Source organism: Anopheles nili, chromosome 2, assembly GCF_943737925.1.
Source record: "Anopheles nili chromosome 2, idAnoNiliSN_F5_01, whole genome shotgun sequence".
In the NCBI taxonomy this organism is placed as follows: Eukaryota; Metazoa; Arthropoda; class Insecta; order Diptera; family Culicidae; genus Anopheles; species Anopheles nili.
In genome coordinates this window covers 68028242-68049432 of record NC_071291.1, presented here as the reverse complement: position 1 = coordinate 68049432, position 21191 = coordinate 68028242, and the positions used below count along the sequence as shown (strand labels likewise).

General features: G+C 45.2%; 1 protein-coding gene across 1 annotated transcript; it reads left to right on the top strand.

Annotated features, from left to right (window-relative positions):
- Positions 1-19705: 19705 nt before the first annotated feature.
- Positions 19706-20899, top strand: LOC128731603 (syntaxin-12). Its single transcript, XM_053824734.1, has 4 exons — positions 19706-19944; positions 20014-20179; positions 20262-20544; positions 20621-20899. The coding sequence occupies exons 1-4, from the start codon at positions 19706-19708 to the stop codon at positions 20797-20799; spliced, it is 867 nt and encodes a 288-aa protein (XP_053680709.1). The 3' UTR covers positions 20800-20899.
- Positions 20900-21191: the final 292 nt, after the last annotated feature.

Below are 21191 nucleotides of genomic sequence, written 5' to 3'. Positions count from 1 at the left end.
GCTCTCCATAAACGAAGACCGAGGAATAATCGAGCACCATCAACCATGCACCCGATCGGGGACAGATTATGTCACTCGGTATTCAGGTGTTGACGGAGGAACCCGGTCGTTATCAGTGACTCTTTGGAACTAAACAGCGGACACAGGAGGCAACAAGAAAAGCAGTTCTTTTCCGCCCGTCATTGATCACGCGTGGACCTTATCAGCTAGCACTTGTTGAATAAGCACTTCAAATGGTTTAATGATTTTCTTGATAACATGAAAGTGTCGCGCAGGCCTAATGGTTGTTTGATGGGAATACGACCCGTTTCAGGATGAAACATTTATACTATTAAAATTGAACAAACGTAGTTGAGAACCATCCTAGTTTGTTATGATGGTGTCCTTTATGCGGTAGCCTATTTTTCTTATCAACACAAGCTGGTCTAAAGGGAATACAATTATAAAATTAATCATGTTAATGGAGTCTATCAAGTAATGTGTAATGTGACCCATCAAGTATGAGCAAAAAAAAATTATTCTACCGTAACTTCGAAATGTTCAGCAGGGTACCAATTTGGTTGCACTTTGTTATGCCTTGAATCGGGGAGTGTTCAGCGACGGATAAGTAGCTTCCACAACCAACCCCAAACGAGACGGTAATAAATCTAATCCAAAATTATGGATGGCCATATTCCTTGCGAACGCCACAAATTGCAGTCACGTGATTAGTTTCATGAACGCCCCTTACATGCACGTATGCTTGGAATATACGACCCTTCGAGCAAGTCGTGGGACAGGTAAAGGCGACATTAACCACAAAAGTCCATGGCACATTTTTCGGATCGGAGTTTCAGGTTCACAATCATTTTTCATCCCTCGCAGAGGACCCCAACAAGAGAACACGTAAATGTGTGCATAATGATCGTACCCCATCATATTTTCCACGTTCAATTGATCGCCAACTGGGCATACGAATATTATTGGACCTATTATCTCGGCACGTTGTTAGCGCCGCACTGAGTTTTTTAATGCGATAATCGTCTTCACAACAGGACCCCGTCCGATGAGACTGGATTATTTCTCGTTTTATTACACTCGCGCAAGCGCAATGAACAATAACTAACGTGGTTGTTTGCTTTCCAAATCTAGTAAACAGTGCCTCCTGCACGACAATGACTGTCAATGCACGGGGAAAAAGAAAGAAAATAAAAAGCAACGTTGACACACTTAAAACGCCTTCCGTAAACTTAAAAATATCAAAATAATTAGACAAATGTCAAAACGTAGCGTAATCGAGAGATTTTAGCAGAACGGAAAGAAAACGGTATGTCATATGTTTACGGTAATGTCGACAAAAATAGTGAACCCTCACTACGAAAGAAGGACGTTAATTTACGCGGACATACTAATTGGTAGGTTACATGGTACGATAGATGACGGCACCGTTCCGCACGTGGTAGCTGGTGGCGTGATGAGTATGAGTTTAAACAAACAAGACCTGCTTTATGAAATTTTAAACATACTCTTAAAACAGCAATATCAGATATTTTTAAAATTATAAAACAGAGTGTCTAAATTGCAGATTAAGTCATCACGAAACGAGTTATAATACAATTCTTTGCATATAAGATTATAAACTAATTCCATTGTTTGTATGTATAATTGAGCCTAGCAGTGATCCTCCGCAACAGTACAAAACATTCTGATAAGAAATGCATTTTCCCATGATTACATTTCTGTTCTCACGAGAATGCCCTACACTGTTCCGGCAGATAAAACGAGAGAGCGCCATGATGCGTGTAATGCATTTTATTTACTGCACAACGGGTAGCCCATAAACGAGGCGTATCTAATAGTTCCGGGCCGGTTGCCAGATCATGCCTGTTCGATCATTTCACACCTCAAAGCGAAACAGAGATCTAAAAAAAAACGCTTCGACAAATCTCTCTTTATGACGTCGGTTTATGGAGCGATGCACCGGCTTCGGGTGCATGTGCAATAAAGGCTCCCACCGCAAGACGCAAAGAGGTTTCGCTTTCACGGACAATGGGACTGTCCCTTTCGAGCCCGCACGGGAGTATAAATCTCATTGTAAAGTTAATACGACGCCCGTTATGATACGGCAAGTGAGATGGTTTGAGCGAAGCATAAATATTCGAACATGAATTCTCACCTCACTGCCCATCGAGTGAGAGTATTTTTTTCCCCCAATGATCGACCTTCAAGCTGTTTTTCCCAAGAAATGTGCTCAAGACGTAGAGACTAGCATTTGAGCGAACAGCACACGGTCAACTATCGTAAGTAAAGATAAGATGCAACGTGATATAATTGTCACGTTAGCGTTGGCCAATTAAGAGGCAGATGGTTATTTCGTCCTGCTCGATCGATGTTGCGCTCTGGTCTTCAAGGTTTGCTGCCTCGCACTGCACAACAACGAACCCCCATCGATAAGTACTCGATTGCTCTTTCACGCCTTGATTGGAAAGGTTCGATAGATTGTTTGCCCCCAGTACGGCACAGTTCGGTACGCGGAGGTTGAAGATGCCATAAATAAAGAGTTTATATGATCGTCGTTGCTGGCAGGAAGAGCATTATTGAACTTGTTTAAAAGTAACCTCATTTAAGCGTAGATACATAAAGTATGACAGCATGCCAGTTCGCTGATGTGCAATAAACCTGACAATGGCATGGTTATAAACTTTAGAATGATGAAAAATTGCACAGGAAATCCTTGAGAGTTCAATTCATCGTTGAACCTTATAACTTTTTTATGCTGGGGAAAAATAGATCCACTAATAAATCCAGTATTTTAATCAACAAAATGCATTGATTCCACAGCTGCATCAGCATTGCGCTTAAAGCAAACTTCGTTGAGATATTTTTACAACATTAACCATGGATTAACCATTTATTGATAGATAAGCTACACAGTTACTCTAATGTCGCAAACAACACGCATAGCCCTACAGAACTGCGGCTAAAATCAATCGCAAAGATTAGAGAACTCGATTCAAAGCACATTGTAAGAGTAACAAAGTACGAAACACATCCAAACAGAAACGAGCTGCACCGGTGCGTATCATTCGAATTTACCACACCATGCGCAGCAAAAAAAATGCTGATAGTTATCAGCGAGAAAATTGATAAAAATTTGCGATACGCAGGCATTGAATTTTTCATCGGAGCCCCTTTCAACCATATCACAGTGCTCATTAAAGGGGCATAAAAAATGAAAAATATTATCATAATCATGGTCGTTGCACGCTATGTGTAGCTATCGCTGCAACGGCAGGAAGAAGACGATATTGCATTGCATTGTGACGCATTTAGCGGTGGTAATAACAAGGAAAAAACACACGTCTGAGCAAATGTTGCTGTTAGTAATCGTGCAAGTGTCAATGCTAAATAAGGGTTTCCATTTCGCGATGCAGTTCATAGGGAATTACTGGACAACCGGTCCTGGCGGATGATGTCAGTCGATGATCGGTGAAAAGACGGATGGGTTTTTGAAGGTTATTACTTTCCTACTCCCACCCAGGGCAGCAGGGATTCTCCAACCAAGCGCAGTACACTGACTCACCGACCTCGAATGGCCGCCTGTTTAATATTAATATGCAAACGCTCCCACCGCACGGAAAACCACTCGTAATGGATCGTTCTCGGTTTGGGATCACTCACAAACTGGACAACAAGCGGTGCCAACACCTTCTTTTGCACTCACGGGCACGAGAATCGATTATTATTAGTCATCAAATTTAAAGCCGAACTCGCTGATGTTGCCTGAGGCTATGCACGGAGTTTAGTGTCCTTTTCTAATGGTGAATATGATTCGTCATCCTTGAGTTGGATGGCTTTGACTCTATTTGGAACGATTGACTTGAAGTATTAAAAAAGCAAACACATTTCCTGCCTAAATCTGTTTTGGGGGATAGTCGTTACGTCGCTCGAACTTTTCAAGGTTATAGTTCATATTTCAGGCGTTTTCTGAAGCAATATTTATGTTTATCAAATCAGCTCTCGCAAATTGGCGCTTTAGAAATATTGCAGAAAAGATTACATCACCATCATTTTCTCTTGTGCCATTTATTACCACAATGTGGCAAGATACTTCACTTCCACCCACTCACAATGACACATTGGTCGAAAGCGACTTACGTCGTCAAGCAAGTTCGTGGACTCTTTAAATGTTCTTCTGCTTGCGATAGTTTATTTTGTTTGCCATTAAATAATGCCATTACACTCACAACAAATTCAGGTACGATCACAACTCACCGGATGGAGTTTGTGGTCCTAGAAGTTTTCTAACAGTTTGTAGTTTCCTGCCGAGCCGTGCACGATATTATCTCATCTATAACCACAAACTTTGAACGGTTTGAGAAGGCACCACTGTAAAATGAAGACACAGCGAGAACCAACAGCCCCCGCAGTTAGTTATCGATTGATTCGGCTATCGCGGTGTACGGAACAGCCACGACCAGCAAAGACAATCTTATCAGTAGCTGCACACGACCGCACTCACACCTCATCACCTGCGGTCCGTCCTATGGGCACGTTTTTTTTTTCGGTTATTCAAGAGCTATCCCGCCATTATCACAAGCAGATACTGTATAGGAGAGCTTACGCGGCATGTTTGCAGGACTCGAGAGTGTACTCCAGCACGATCTCAAGAGCCAACCGACGCTGGTTATCCTGAAGCACCACGTCACACTGCCGATGCTGGCAACAGGGAATTTCTACACTATCATTTGACCGGGTTTATGACAAACGCGACCATCGGAGTGATCGAGCATGGGGAAACTTCCGCCGTATTGTTTCGCTACATTTTGTGCGATTTGTCAATACGAAACCGAGTGCTCGGTGCAATAATGCCGCTATCTACAAAAAAGGGACGGTTCAATACAGTCCTCAACGAGGCAGGTGGTGGTTATCATATTATTGCTTGCCTTCGCGCAATTCCACCACCCCCAGTTTGTTGTGATTGTAAGGGAGGAAATTTTTCCGTAAACACATTCCTCGTCCACGTCCTGCCTCAGTTGGCCAAACCTGCTGCTGGGGAATTTACAATCAACCTGCGGGAGCATGTCTGGCATGTCGGACTAATGCAAACATTTTACCGCCACACGCCGTCTTGCATACGGATTGGGGAAGCGTTCGAATTTTCATTAACACCAGACGACGCATGACTTGATGGGCGGGCCCCGCGTGGAAATTCCCAAATAAACCTCCACGATGGAAACAAAAAAAACACCTTTAAGAAACAAGAAAAAAAAGCCTGAATTGCATGCACAGACACCGAACAAAGCGGAAAGCGCCAAGAATCAACGAACGCAATTAGCTGATGCGCGGAAACCAAAAGAAAACGGGCGCGCAAGCGTGCGTGCGGTTTCGAGCGCGCTGTGCTAAATTCAGTTTCCCCATTTCCCATATGCGCTCTTGCAGGCGACCCTGCCAGCGAGAAGGAAATAAACAAATACTGTCCGCGGGCCGATCGGTGGAAAAGCAAAATTAAATTCCACCATTTCCGTTCGCCGCTCGATCGCGCGCCCGCGATAGCGAACGCGAATCAGTTCGATCAATCGTGTGTGTGTGTGTGTTCACGCTTGTTCGAGGGATCGGGAAAACCTGCACGAAAGGGCCTCCTCACCGGGTGTGTGCGATTTGGTTTATTTTGGTTTTATGTTATGGGCACAAAATTTATGGGTGCTTTTCAAAGGCTGGAAATAAATTCAAGCAGATTAGGGATGGGCGTAAAATCGGCAATAAAATGATTTTGATTGAGAGAAAAATGAAGAAGAAATCCACTAGAAGCCATTATTTTCATTAAACTTGCCGTTTTGAAAATATTTGGACAGTTTCCGCAATGACGATGCAATGCTGCTGAAATCACAAATCATCTATTGGGTTTATGGTGCGGCGGTGCTGCTTCGATCGCAGGCAGGTCGAAAAACGAAACATAAACGAAACGTGACGTAAAAAATACACTACATTTCGACATTTCAACAAACTCAGGCTATCTATACGACGGTCTTTGCTTTTTGGAGGCGTTTTTCTGAGGGAATTATTATATGTGTGTTTTGTGTAAGACAACGCCCAGTCGAATGACGGTTGATTGACATAGCTCGACAAACCAACACGTGTTTCTTTAAAAAAATAGATGAAAAACGAGCCATCGTATCGATATTTGTGTAAACTGACAGCCGACCCCAGGAACGGTCTCTTCCTGTTTCGAAGAATTTCCGCAACGACTCCGTATTTCGGTCAGCATTACATACACCCTAATAATGCTGCAATAATATAACAAAAAGGCTAAACACTATCACTAAACGATGAAACATTCGGCGTGGCGCACGAGAAAACGTTGACACACGGAAATTCTTGCCGCTTTACCCAAAAGGTAACGCATCGATAGAAAAGGCGTAAAATCTCGACGTGATGATTCGATCCGCGTAACGCCTAATTCATCTGGCCCCTTTTCAGATCGAATCTGTTACCAAAAAAAAAAGAATTCAACCGCCCTAAAGACATGTTATCTTTGTGCTCCCAGCGCTATAGGGTAGAGCGAAAGAGAGGCAAGATGGGGACTTTTCATCGACTAATGAGTGTGCCCGAAAACTGACCATTAACCTATAAAATGAAAGCTAGTAGCCCTAGCGCGAGCAAGCGATCGCGACGTGGTGAGAGAAAAACTGGCATAAAACGCACCGATATTTAACCCTAATGAAAACGAGCCCAACACTCGGTGCATCGCTAATGAAGATGAGCACAGGGCACACACGCACCTCACACACCATTCGGGATCTGTTTTGTTGCGGTTAAACACCGCGCAAACGAAAGGGCTGGTTTTTTTTTCATACGACACGATCCTCATGAAAGCCGGGTTGGTAATTCTAGAGCAACCCTTTCAAACCAAGCAAACGCGTGCCTACGCACACAACACGTGCCTCTCTCCGGGGAGCGCTCATGTGACACTTACCGATGGATGGTGGATTTGAATTACGGGTGAGGGTTTTCCGGTTGCGAACGATCTGGAGCGAAACTAAAGGATGCTGACGCCGGACGATCGTGGGCAGAGACGACACTCCCGCCATCAACCCACGCGACCGGCGGCCCTTGTGGTCTTGCTAAAAAGCGTTGACGAAGACGTTGAAGAGATGCGCTTTCTAAAAATATCCATTCGACGACGTACACGGGGATACTCCCTCTATGTGCACTGGGTGATGTGACGTGATGGGGGTTGTTGAGAGGCGTAGGCAGAAGTTGTTACTTCGCACAAAAACTCTGGGGGCCACGGGGTTGCGCTCGGTTGCGTCGGTTCCTTGCCGTTGTGCGGACGGCTCTAAAATTATTTCACAACCCCGAAAACGGACGGTGACCGGAAGGGACCAAGATCTGTGGGACCGAGCTGTTTTGTGACGGAATGGACGGGTCTTGCCAGAAGTCTCCCCGTGGCAACACACGCCGTTGTGGGACCGTCAATCTCGCCTCGTAACCTTCTCGCCGGACGGCGGGTCGAGTTTATTTTACTACCAACTGCCCAGGGACCCGTCGTTCAACCACGATCGAACGCTGATGAAGGCTGAAAACTCAAGCACTGCACATCGTCGAAGACTGGACATCTCCAGCTGTCAAAAATAGAACCAGACGGTGGTGTGCGCACATGCAAAACGTTCCTCACGACGGGACCTTCACGAACGACACGCGGATGGAGTCATTGTACGCGGGATCGATAGGGAGGTCATCCCAGTGGAAACATCTCTCCAACGGACAGGCTAATTGCAGTCGATGCGATAAATCAACGCACGTTTCAGGAACGATTCCCTGAGACGGACAGACCCTCTCGACTCACATCGGTGCTTGAGAAGACCGGACCTATTCCAATCTTCATTAACCGTCCAAGCGATTCACACGCATGCTGGGATATCGAGCTGGAATTGAGATGGTTTATATCTGACAACTGAAGTTCCCCGACACGGGATGATAAATGTCTAGCTTTCCTAGGTCGAGCCAGAGTGTCTTGAGGTAGGCGCAATATAAAGCAAATTAATCTCGACAGGTGTTAACTCAAAGCAATTTAAACCATTTAACTGTTCGAGATACGAAGGAATGATGATCAGCAGCTGTTTGACGACGGAATGCGGTCAGTCAATAAGTAATATTCTTCATAAGTTCCGGCACTCATCCAACCCTTACTAATTTTATGTTATTTAACAAACCCCGGCACGATTATGTTCACCTTTTACTTGCGCAAAGTTAGAGCTGGAACTAACCGTTGGGGGCAACTATAAACGGTGTAATGCTTGCCCAACGAAACCGATTCAACTCTTCTTGGAACAGCACAGTTCGTTAAAGATTCTTTTTTTGTTCAACCATAAAACAAAGCGCCGTGACGCGTGTGTGGTGAAACGAGATCTGGAAATGTCTCTTTCGTGCAAATGTCTTACCATTCTGCTGGACGTCTTAGTGCCATTCTCCTTTTCGTCAGCCAACTGACGTAATTCCACGCACGTGGACATTAGATTGATCAATTTCATACCCCTCTACCTCCCATTAACTGATGCTGCCGCGGCTGCCCTAAATCAGTTTTGCAACGAACCTATAATAGATCCCGGGAAGGTGCCACTGCATAAGGAGGGCAAAAGTAATTCTAAGGAACGGTGAATGAGTGCTGACACCAAAATGGGCATGAAAGCGCATGACCGAACACGGTAGCGAAGTGGCGAGCCCATAATTTACCACCAAAGTCGTCGTCGTTCTGCCTCAGATGAGTTGTGATGTGAGCTGCAATGATACCCTTTCTTCTGCACCGGATTAGATCATAATCCACCCGAAAAGATCACCCACGATCGGACATAATCTGCTCGACATTGCCACAACGGGGAGCTTAATTGTGTCTGGAACTGCTCCACGGCAGGGCACATCTCTCATTTGCATATAATACGGGAAACATTCCCAGGCGATGCAATGGAAATAATAAACGATCGGTACGTGAGTACTGCTGGTAAATTACACTGGTTAACGACGTAAGTGCGGTAGGCTTGACAGAAACGCAAACAGGAAGCAGGCAACCTGGTGGTGAAGGTGTGCACGAGAACAAAGTGAAAGATCACTCGCCGTGATAAGTTGCGCTTCACAGATCGTACATTAGAGATGTAGTGGCGATGATCTGCTCCAACGACGGCTTACTTTTACCCTGCAGCATGACTAACTGCAGCATTCTTTTTGTTTTTTTTTTCGGGCGTTCTGTTCCGGAACGAGCCCCTGCTAAATAGTGGATCCAAGCTGGCTTTTGCATCGCTCCATTGTCAAGGTGGACGGATCACTTTCCTTCCTGAGCTGCTGCTGAGTGCACAGAGGTTGTGCCTTGCTTCATGCTGACACAGCTGGGAAGCAATTCAAGTTTCCCAACGACACAAAAATAAAAAGGAATATGGCAATGGTACTACCAACGGGGCTGTAATCTGATGCATTCACCCCGCAGAGCAACCGAATTCTCGTTTTTCAGTGGTAAAGCAACAAAACACGAGACAGACACACTACAAGCAAGGTCGCACAGTGCAACTGCGCTAATGGTGGCTGCTGGAACAACAGCATGTCCGACTTAACACTGCAATTTGTTGTCCATTTGCTATTCTGTGTGTTCTTCTTTCGTGTAAACCGGTTGCCACCGCTGAGACAAAAGGTAGCCAAGATATCACACAGCTTTTGATGGACACAGCTGGTAAGGTTGCAACAATAGCAAACGTAAGCTAAAACATTTAAGCGTGAAGCGTTCGGTTCGTGCTGAAGTAGTACAAGAAATAGCACGTGTGTCACACTACGTTGAGAGCTGGAGCATGACCCCGGGCACGGACGAATTGATTTGTCCTGCTTTTGTAGACAGACACCGTTCAGCGTCACGTTCTATCGCTGCCAACAAACACGGCAGCGATTTGAAGTTACTGTTATTTTACTTTTTCAACAACCACATGAGATGAAATTAAAACCAGAGCAAACGTCAGCTGGAACCGTTTCGTCTACATGTTGGACGCAACTCAGGCTTTGCGAATCTCTCCCCAAAGGTTTACCCAACCGACAATAATCCATCCAACGTGGATATAATCTTCCGTTTCGGAAAGGATCTCCCCAGCAACTCAAGAAGCTGTGGTGACTCATAAACCCACCGAAGTGACACAAACTGTCACATAATGTGGAAAACGTGTCGTTTCGGGCCTAAACATCATATCGATTGTCTGCACGATGATCCCAGCGAATCCCACCGTAGAGCAAACTGGTTTTCGGGAGGTGATTAAAAGGTATGATGTATCGAGCAACATCCAAAATGTGACTCACGGCATTTGTCATTCCGAGCAGGCCTGCTCGTAAACAAACACAATCCCTGTGGGCCATGTAAGGAGAGCTCGCTACCGATGGTCTGCTTCGACGTGAGATGAATCATGTCACTAGCAGAACGCAAACATATCCCACACAAGGGGCACCGTTTTACGTGCTGCCCGGAATCACGATCCAGACAACAGCATCCGCGTACCGGGCGCGCTGTAGTCCCACGAAATCCGTATTTAGGTCAACGCATCAACATCGAGCCGCAACACCGACGTGCGGAGCACGTTGCAGTTGTCCAAACAATGGAGGAAAAAACGGGGTAAAGATTGTTTTGAATGCATTGCGTTGATTTATTGCACCAGACGGGCACAACACACAAGCCAGCAGAGGGTAGAGCTCTACAAAGTCTCGCCCAATGTTGACCATCGAAGTCACCCTTCGGGGTTTTGCGAGGTGTGAATGTAAATGGCCAAGCGCGCTACCTTTCTCTCGAGCATTGCATTTCTGAAGGTTCCTCAGGTTGGATCACCTCGAACGCGCGTGCCAGAGCGCGCTACTGTCGATGGGTAATTTATCATATTTGACGCGCCTGAAAGTTGCGTCGATTAATGTGGCTGATGTGTGATGAGTGTGTTTGTTGTTTCAACGCTGCCCGATCGCTGGCGTCGAAAGCAAATATTTTCGTTTTTTCGGATGAGATCCTCGATGAGGAGATGGCTTTCTTTTCCACGGTGCCATAATTCGATCAGTTCTCTCAACAAGCCACCGAACCGATCATCGATCATTCGAGAAATGATGCAACGCGTACTCGTGCAACATTTCAGATCGAGCGGATGAGAAAATTAGGCGGCAAAAGCATAAAAGCAGACCGTGTATGAATGGGCACACTATAAACGACCGCAGCATATATTCTGTGTCGTTTAACATCGCCCTAGAATGAGGTCAAACCACCCAAAGACACACAAGCGGCCCGCGGTCATTGAGCACGAGTCGATCCCTAATATATGCCACGTTCCTACCGATCACATCGTTCCGATATAGGTTACGGGTTTAATCGCAACCGTCGACTATAGGTACGGCCGTTGTTTACCAAAACATCTGCGGAATCGCTAACACGCGCCAAGCGACGACGGCGACAAGTGGTTGAACTGTGCGCCTGTTGGATGCCCTTCCGAGGGTGGGCTGTATTATCTCGCATTCTACCAGACCACCAGTGGCCGGACCGAGAAAGTCTACGCTTGGACGGCGCTCGGGTTTGGGAGCCCTCGAGGCTCGAGTGAAAGCCACGACGCGCACTGCATAAATTTCTTTCGGACAACGAATTTTCTGCACAAACTGGAACGGGCGGCATTTTCATTTCTTTTTTCTTTTTTTGCCCCACCAGACCAGGGTCGTCGTGTTTCGTTTTTCGGTCTGATCTGACGCATGACGATGCGCAGCCTGGCGCGAAAAGGTACTCTGTCATCTCGGCGGGTTGACGGTTGACGCGGAATTTTAAGTGCGAGATGAAATCGGGTGAAAGTGACCGTGTCCTCGCGCGAGAGTGGTCAAACCCAGGGGGGGGGGGGGGGGGCGCGTCACGATTTTAAATTCAACATGTCAATTCGACAATGTTTTAGTTTTTCAAGTGCACCACGCCGCCGTGGGGATTGCAAACAAACAAAAAAAAAAGCAGAATATAACTGGGGCAGTGGCGGATATATTTTAGCAAACAGAAAGTTTGAGCCAATAGTTAGTAGGAGCGCGAAAACGTGGGGAAAGCGCCTCGCTTGGGGATAAGTATTGACTTGAACGAAACCCGCTCTTACTGACCTTTGTTGAGGACTTTTTTTTCCAAATTTTGTCTGAGGCATTTCCACGTTCGGGACACACAACGCCGTTCGACTGAAACCATTGCGCAATGAAAACCTGGCAAAGTGAAAAATGCCTCACATTCGTAAACACAACGTATGATTTTGTCCCTGGAAGCGCGCCCTTTTGTCGTACCTTCAACCACCACTTGTGGCCACTGGCGCGTCCAGCATCTACTTTCAACCTTCAACTGCGGAAGTGTCTCAAGAGAGCAAGAAATTAATCTTTCTCATCCCTCCTATTACGCGATACTATTCGCCGACAGTAAAAATTTAAGTTCAGGCCCGGTCAAAAAGACAGAAAGAGAGGAGAGAAAGAGGTTTTGGCGCCAGCGGGTTTGACGCAGGAAATGGACGATTCGGTGTCACGATTGGCAAACCGCTTCCGTCTTGGCACGGACTCAACGGCGAAGACCTCAAGGTCGGCTCAAAGATACAAGCAAGAGGGAGAACGACAGGGAAAAACCATCTGGAGCGTTAACATCGGTCCACGATCGCGAAACGATGGCCTAAGGATGCTTTATCTCGCGACAGCAAACACAAGAAACGCATAAAATAGGAGAGAACGGCCACATAAACCCTTTAATGAAAATTTATTACGTAGAGCAAGGATAGGTTTTAGCAAATTTATAAATTTCCTCTGCAAACATTATACATGATATTTGAAAGATTATTACTTGAACACCAGCAGGATGCATAAAACAAAAACAAGTCTCTTGGTTTCTTACTGAAGGGTTAACGCAGCGATGAGAAATAACGTTCAGCTGGATTGGCGTGAAGACGGGGAAAAAAAGACCAAAATACGCGAGATTTGCAAAACTCCATCTTGCAAGGGCACCGCCGCGAAATGACACAGAAAATAGTGAAGTAATAAAACAGGCTGCCTTGAACGCGGCGCGGCATAAGAAGAGCGCGAAAAAAAGCCCGCCATGAGTCATGGTCGTGCAGTAAATTTCACAGCATTGTGGAGGCGAAAAAAGGAACCGAAACTCCACCGCTGGTAAATAAGCGGCCAAACATTAGCTTAACCTTTGGGTGGTGATTTTTGAAACATTTCACAATTCTCGTGCTCATTAAAGATCGATGCAAGAAGGCGAATGCCGAATGTGGGATAAGACATATGAAAATCTACTGACGCAATATGCTTGATCGTAATCACTATGCTCTCCAAAACACCACTATTGCTGTTCAAAAAAAAGATTCCGATGAACTTGTTTATATTGCTGAACAATTTGGTATTTCGATGTTTCACATTTAAAATCAAAAACGACTGATCAAACCGCCAGCTAACATGCAACACAGCGTGATGCCTTGATTTAATCACGGGCTTGCCTGCCGTTGCACTAATTTTGATGCGTTTATAATCATGCACGGGGTGCTTTCGATTTTTATAGCTGTCAGGAGGTGGTTGTATTGGGTGCGATCATCGGATCTGGGGGAACAAGCAGAACTGCCTCTCCCTGGGGGGATAAGGACTAGTTTACAACCGGCTTACCATCGTTCCTTTACCGAACCGTTTGTCAGCAGTTCACGAGGCATCCAATAACCGCTAGCTAAAGGCATGAAAAGGCAACGCTACGATGTATATTGCTATAAAAAGAGCGATGGTTGTGACACACTTGCCTCTAACATCAAACCCACAGATATTTTTATGCTTTTAGGGCAATTTTTGTATAGCACCATCGTGTGGTTCGGTCCTTTTTTTCGATGATAGACGAACCTGAAAAGTGAGTTTTGGTCTCGATCTTCTTCATATCACCAAATGCATCGCGAACGTTTGTATTAAATATTAAAAACGTTTCGATCCACTGAGTCCTTTACATTTCCATCTGGTAAGTGATTTATTGCGAGAGTATTGCGTAAGCTTTTTAAACGCATTAAGCACGAGTTGGCTTCTTCTATGTCGAAAGAAAAGAGAAAAGCACTCTTCCGTTTACATTACCTTTCAGCCGGTGGTGCATTAAAATCACCCGGCATCGCAGCCCTTTCGGGAAGCCAAATTCAGCTCCCCGTTCATCCCATTAAACGGCCCCAAATTCCCCTACAAAAGAGCTTCAATTAAATTTGGAATTTAATCTAAAACTGGTCGGGCACCAATCTCAAAGCCAGTGGAGGCTTCTTCAGAGCAGCGGTCCCGGTCCCGGGAGATCGGGAATGATAAATGAAAGAGAAAATCTGTTGCGGTGCCCTGACCGCACGGTTGGGGCAGATGATGAATGCAGATTCGATTAAATGCGATCACTTTTAGGCCCCGAAGAAAAACCCGAAGTGCTTTAGCCGGGAAAGGAAAGCATTTTCCAGATAGCACCTAATAGCGACCATTAACGGCAGCATGAGAATGGGAACTTGGGCCACGATCGTGGTGCTTTTTTCGGGGGCATTTAAAATAAAACACATACCATCGTACTCACGGCGTGGAGCGAACAAATGAGAGAATAATACACGTTGCATGAATGCATTTAGTGTGATGAAAAACATTGTTCGTACTCCCTGCCCGAAATGGGAAGCAAATTCAATTTTGCACTTCAGTACGAACCTTGGAGAAAAACATTTAACGCTGAATGGTATCAAATTGGAAATTGCTCACTCAAAAATAGCCGGTATCAATTAACGTTCCTTCAACAACACATTACATTGTACGGTCTCGGGTGCGTTACGTAAACCTACACTCACCGACACGGAAAACCATTAGCTGCTGTATGCACCCGGCAGCCCAGAAGTCCATCGATGTACAGCTTTGATAACTGCATCAACGTCAGCTGGAGCCTGCATGCTCTGCTTGTGTGTTAGTCGACCATGGTACGGTGTGCAGAAGAAGTCCAACCTCAAGTTGACCAGCCGGCGTAACACGACCTAAGGAATGGGAAAAGAGGACCGATCGTCTGCAAATATCCTCCTTTCGCCTTTTTCCTCGAAAGAATCGCACTGAGCAACGGGCGCATCTTTTAGCCGCGAGACGGCTAAACCCTACTCTACATACCCTCTCTTTCGGGGAAGTTCGCAAAACTCCTCACCAACGGTCAGACGGCCCTGGTGGTTCCTTCATCACTCATCTTAGGGCTGTGGCGAAAAGGGGCACGAACGCAAAAAAAAAACGACGTACAAGCGCAAAACACGTTTATAGGCCGCCCGGGGATTGTTACGTCTGTAACTTCCTCGGTGCGAGAAACAGGTTTCCCGGAGCAAGCTCACCCCGAGCATAGTGACGGGTTAAAGCTGGCACGAAGCATAATGGTAGTTTACTTTATTTGCTTGACTCTGCACTTTTCGCCGGAGCCTCGGTACAATCGGTGGCGCAGCTCGAGCCAAGGACCCAGCGAGGTGGCGCTCTCGATTGAACAGCGCCAAACATCACTTCAATTAATGCCGAAGCCTGCTGGAGTGATCTCTTCCACAGCAGGCATTTTAGAGGATCATCTCCTCGGGTGTTAAAGTAGTCATTGGGAGGGTTGTTTAAGAACGTTGGAGATAAAATTCTCCGATCGCAAAAGTGCGAAGAACAACTCACGAGTGCACTTTAGTGCACGCGTTGATGTTTGTCTTAATATTAGGAAACAAATATGTTATCAAGTGGCGCCTACCACCACACACTCACGGGGTAACCCGGCAGCGGCTTGGGCCATAGACCTGTAATTAATTCGGCATGTTCTACACCTTCTTCGGCGTGAGATGTGGCCTGCAAAGATCCGCTCGGTGTGGAAACGTATAGTAGAAAGGAAAATACCGCGACCACTGGAAGCAAGAAACGGGACCCCGGCTGGTGGGAAGGGAAAACGCAAAGAAGATCCCCACGCCCGGGAAAGAGAAAAAGCCAGTCGGAGCAGGAGAGAAAACTATCCCGAAAATTGAACCAAAATGTGGTATATGCCCGCAAGCATGCCCCCGCGCACGTTGGCAATGGTCAGGGGCTGATGAAAAGCAACAAAAAAGCGAAAACCACCCCACCCAATGGCCCGGGGAGGGAGCTCCATGGTTGGATCGGGAGAGGAGCGGTGAGAAGAAAACGTGTAGAAGCGCATCTTGTTCCGTTCCCGCTTGCCTATGGCGAGGGTTCGGTTCGCATTCTTCATGCGCAAAAGGTTGAGCCAGCTCAACTCCATCTGATATGATGTGGTATTGCTGTTGCTGCTATATGTATCTGTGTTTGTGCCGGTGGCCAGTTTGCCAAGCGCGCAAGGCTTCATTTCCCGGCCAGCAGGAACGTGGAGGCTGGCGAGGGGATTTTATGGAGGAGGTCCAGTTTTGAAAATTCGGTGCGCGGTTTTGGTTCATTTACCGGGAAACTACAGTTGTAGCCCGATAGGTCCGGTAGCTCACAGTGCTGGATAGCAACACTCGAGCTACGCATACAGAAAACGGCCGCGGCACTGAGGGAATGGCCGACTGCTGAGAAGATGCTCGGAAAAACGGTTTCCTCGGTATCCTAATAAACCGACCGGTGGGGTTTGGTTTTGATGCGATCTGGAAGCACCTACTGCCTACAGACAAGAGATGGGACCCATTGTTCGCCAAGGTTGCGGATGTCACAGCAACACAGGTTTGACTGCGACATTCCAAAAAAAAACGACGTGTCATGGATGGCTACCAAAATTCCCGATCCAACAAACCTGGGATAAGCATTAAGTTAATGACCTTTTGTTAGGATTCTCGTGGGATTCTCCCAAACCACGCGGAAAACTACCATCCGAACATGGAACATTAAGCCAGTGTTGATTATTCGGTATGTTACTGTGGCCTGTGTTTATTGCACAATAGCCATTTTAATGGGTAAATATATTCTAAAATAAGGTTTGCGCGCAGTGATTGAATAAACATTAGTTTTCACTGCCTTACATATACAAAAGGTTGCCTATGGTTTGACGTTTCCCTTGGTTTACTAATTAAGTATTATTTTAATTTATTAGTTATTTCAAAAACAGCAAAAAAGACCTACATTCGATATTTTGAGAAAAAAAATCATATGCAGGTACTTACCCTTTCTTGTCCAAGAATGATTACGCACTTCACTTCCGCTATACATCCAAGTTATCGTGTGAGATGTCCAGGCCTCGATCACCACCGCTTTTCACTTCCTGTAACTCAGAATTTTCTTCCTAAACGTAACGGAAACCTTTCCACGAAAAACACCAAAAATAACACTACAATTTTAACGTTTCCAGTGATTAGAGGTACACGTTTTTCACTATCATGCGAAGCGAACGGATATAAACACACAGACGTGCTTTCAAACCGCGGTTGCTTGGATTTAAAGATATGGGAAAGTTCCTCGTGTCACGCCCATGTCGCTCGATTTCCGTTCTCACACTAAAAAAGTGCAGTAGTTACGACAAAACCAAGTAGGAAACGTGCAATCACTTGACGGAGCGACCAGAAGAAATTGAATTGGAGCATGCAGGTGAAAAGGGAATACAACAATAATCGCACATAATCAGCGAGCCGTTGTGTGGAAAGATATTGGCGGCGGAAGCCACATTTGATTAATAATATCTAGATTATTGGACGTTTAAACCTAAGGGGAACCAAGAACAAGCCCTCCTTCAGAAGTCCAGTTTGCCATTGAGGATCTCTTCAAATGGAAAACTTGTCCATACGGATGAACATGGAAATAAGGAGATGATATTAACGACTGTATAAAGAAAATGAATTTGGTTTTTGATATCTGAGGCATGGGACAACATGCTGTTCATGTACGGAAATTATCAAACACAGAAGATATCGAAACTGTATGGCACATCGCGACGATCGCCGGTACAGTTAAGTCACATTTTCTAGGAGCGACACTGTAAAATAACATTTCTTTTAACACTCTCCTCAGGTGTCGTTCAAACACCATGTCAAGTTGGCTACATGTTTTTGGAAAACGGCAATCACACATACACAAACAATCTGGCCATAAAGAGGAGCTTTTCCTTCGTTTAACCTTATCATGATGCGGATGCCGGTGCTCCGAGGTAGAAACTAGGTTTGCGTTGCAATTTCGCGATCATTATGATTGATATTCCGTGAATTCAGTAATGATTCAAGTGCGAATTGAGCTTTGTACACCAGAAATGGAACGATGAGCAAGGATGATGGGATTTTCAATGGTACACTAAAAGGTAGTATTTACCTTCACAATTATATAGGCATGGAATCAAACACCCGCGCGGAGCGACACTTTCGCGTGCAAGAACTACCACAAACTGCTTTTAATCGAGAATGGCCCTTTTCGAACTTCATAAATTGTTTGAAAGATGAAATTCCTTTCAGTTTTTCGCTTGGATACTGATGGTTTCGTTGAAACCGCGACGCGAACGAACCTCTTTCGATGGCTCGAGGATGACGATTAACCAGCACTACCCGAAGGCAAGCGCACCCCGGCTTGGAAGGGAAACCATGCCTGTTTGGAGCTGCCTCCACTGCGGCCAGTCACAACCTTGAATTGCCAACGATTTACGTAAAATCATTACGAATCTGTTTCATACATGCGAAAAATGATAATTAATATTATTGAAATACTATATAAGCTTAAATTACTAATAGTTTTTGTAAGTAAATGATATAAAAACGGGTATTCTCACGCGCCTTTTTCCCAGTGTGCGATGAAGACAATCAGCGATCGCGCCAAACTGAAAAAGAATACCGTTGCTTATGTGCCAGAAAGAGCAATACTATACCTCCTCGCTTTGCCTGCAGCATTGGAAAGAGCGCTCATGTATCGGAGCGAGAACGAATGCAAGGCTTTCGTTTGTCAGCCGAGTTGTCAGACAGCTGAAACTGTCAATATCAAATTGAAAAAAAAAACAAAGACAATGTCAAACAGCTGTATCTGTCAATAATAGCAGAAAAAAACAACAAAGAAACTGGCCTCGAAGCAGTTCTATTTTGCGTATTTGATTGTGCACAACATTATCCAGATAAAAGAAGATATACGTCCACAAATCTTAGTTGTGCCGCAAGTCAGAAGTTTCATCTCTCTGCAAGAGTGCTCCGGTAAGCTGTGCTCTACCGGTGGTCACTGCGTGGTAAGTTTTCTGTTCCAGCGAATTGAGAATGACGATGATAAATCAAAGAACAAGAAAAGAAACAACAGCCATAATAAGGCTTCCGATCAGGGTGCTTGATGTATGCTCAAAGTTTGCCTGAAATATGCTTACATTGTTAGCGTGTAAAGTGATAGCAGCAAGCGAATGCCATTCGTTAAAAGTATGCGCACGGACCACGAGTGCTCGTGTTTTGATAAGCATCATAATCTGTCCACTGTCTGCCTCTCATTCCTTAAACTAACGCGCTCTGCATTAGTCATCGGAATCACAGTCGATTGACGAAGAAAACCATTCGTACTGTGCTTATCTCACGTTTACAATCCGTTCACTTTCGATTTTGCTCTCACGCGGGACAACACTGAAAAAGGAGGACCGTTCAAGGAAAGGACACCAACATCAGTTCGGTTTAGTTCTAGTCTACCAGCAAACCGGTAGATCACTTTACAAAGCATTCACTTTTATCATAGCTGCTAACATTAGATCCTTTATCACATTTCCATAACAGCTCACGGTTCGCACAAGCATACTATGTCAAGAGAAGGACTCGGATTGCCTCGTGGGATCGGTCAACGAGATTACGGTGCGATGAATAGTACGGCGACCACATCAGATGGGAATTTCGGTGGTTTCAGTCCCACTGAGTTCATTTCACTCAGCGAGTCCATCGCGGCCAACACGATCTTCGTAAAGCAAAGCTGGCAATTTCTAGAGAAAGCTAACCGCACACTCGGTACAGCAAAGGATAATCAGTCCCTGCGCGATAAGATGTAAGATCCACGGTGAAATATGAACCAGGCGGATGATAAAACTTTCAATCGATTATTTGTTTCTCTCAGCAATGACATCCAAACAGGCACGAATCAGCGCATCGCTACCACGACCAAGGATTTGCAGCGGTTGACGGTTGTCGTGCGAGGTGGGGACAAGCAGCAAAAGCTGCAAGTCGAAAAGCTTACTTCTGACTTCAAGCAAGTGGTCCAATTCTATTCCAAGAGCCAACAGGTAATCTTTAAGTGTTTCAGCGAACCACGACGCGATTGAATGCGAACCCGTATATAAATGTATTCCCTTATTCTCTTTACAGAGCATAGCCGCTAAAATGAAGCAGGTGTTTCTAGTAAATGCATCACAGGTGGATGACTTGATGTCTTCCTCTTCGATCGGTGGCGACTCCAGCATTCTGGGCACTGCCGAGCAGCAGCAGCAACTACAGAAGCAAAAGCAGCTTCAACAGAGTTTACAATTTGAGCAGGATATGTTGCTCGAGCGTGAGCAACGCTTCCAGGAAATTGAGGCAAACGTTCTCGACGTAAATCATATCATGAGAGAGCTGAGTAATATCACAACTCAGCAGAGCGAAGTGATCGGTTGGTATTAATGCTTCTCTTCATGTCGGGAAGATGAAAATTTTCTCTAATCGCATCGCTATGCTTTCCTTCACAGATACAATTGAAAATTCGATCGGACGTACAGTGGATAATGTAGAGAGCGGTGCAGAGGAGTTGGTGAAAGCGGCCGAATATCAGAACAGATATCGGCGCAAAGTGTTGATCCTGCTGATAATCGCTGTGATACTAGGGCTCGTTGTGACTGGCATTATCGTTTCAAAGCTTAAGAGCTAAGCTGTTGAACCGGTCCAATCGCGAGAAAGCAGGAACAAATTATGCTCGTTAGAAGCGTTTGTTTTATTTGTTTTTTTTTTCTTATATTATATTTCTTTTTACTCACAAGCCACAAACCATATACAACCTATCACGCAAACGTGTAGAAAAGAAAACTACCCATTCCTCTCAGGATATTGGGTTTTATCTTATTATGCGTATTTTTAAATTTTTTAAATATGTGTTTCTCCCAGGAGGTGAAGACGTTAGTTTGTTCTTTCAAATATTAACTTATCTAGTTACGATCAGGGTTATAAAAAAAAGATGATCATTAAGACAAATACAATAACTATTATATACACATGTATTCGCGTATGTAGGCACTTTTTCCTAAATATATTATTCTTTCAGAT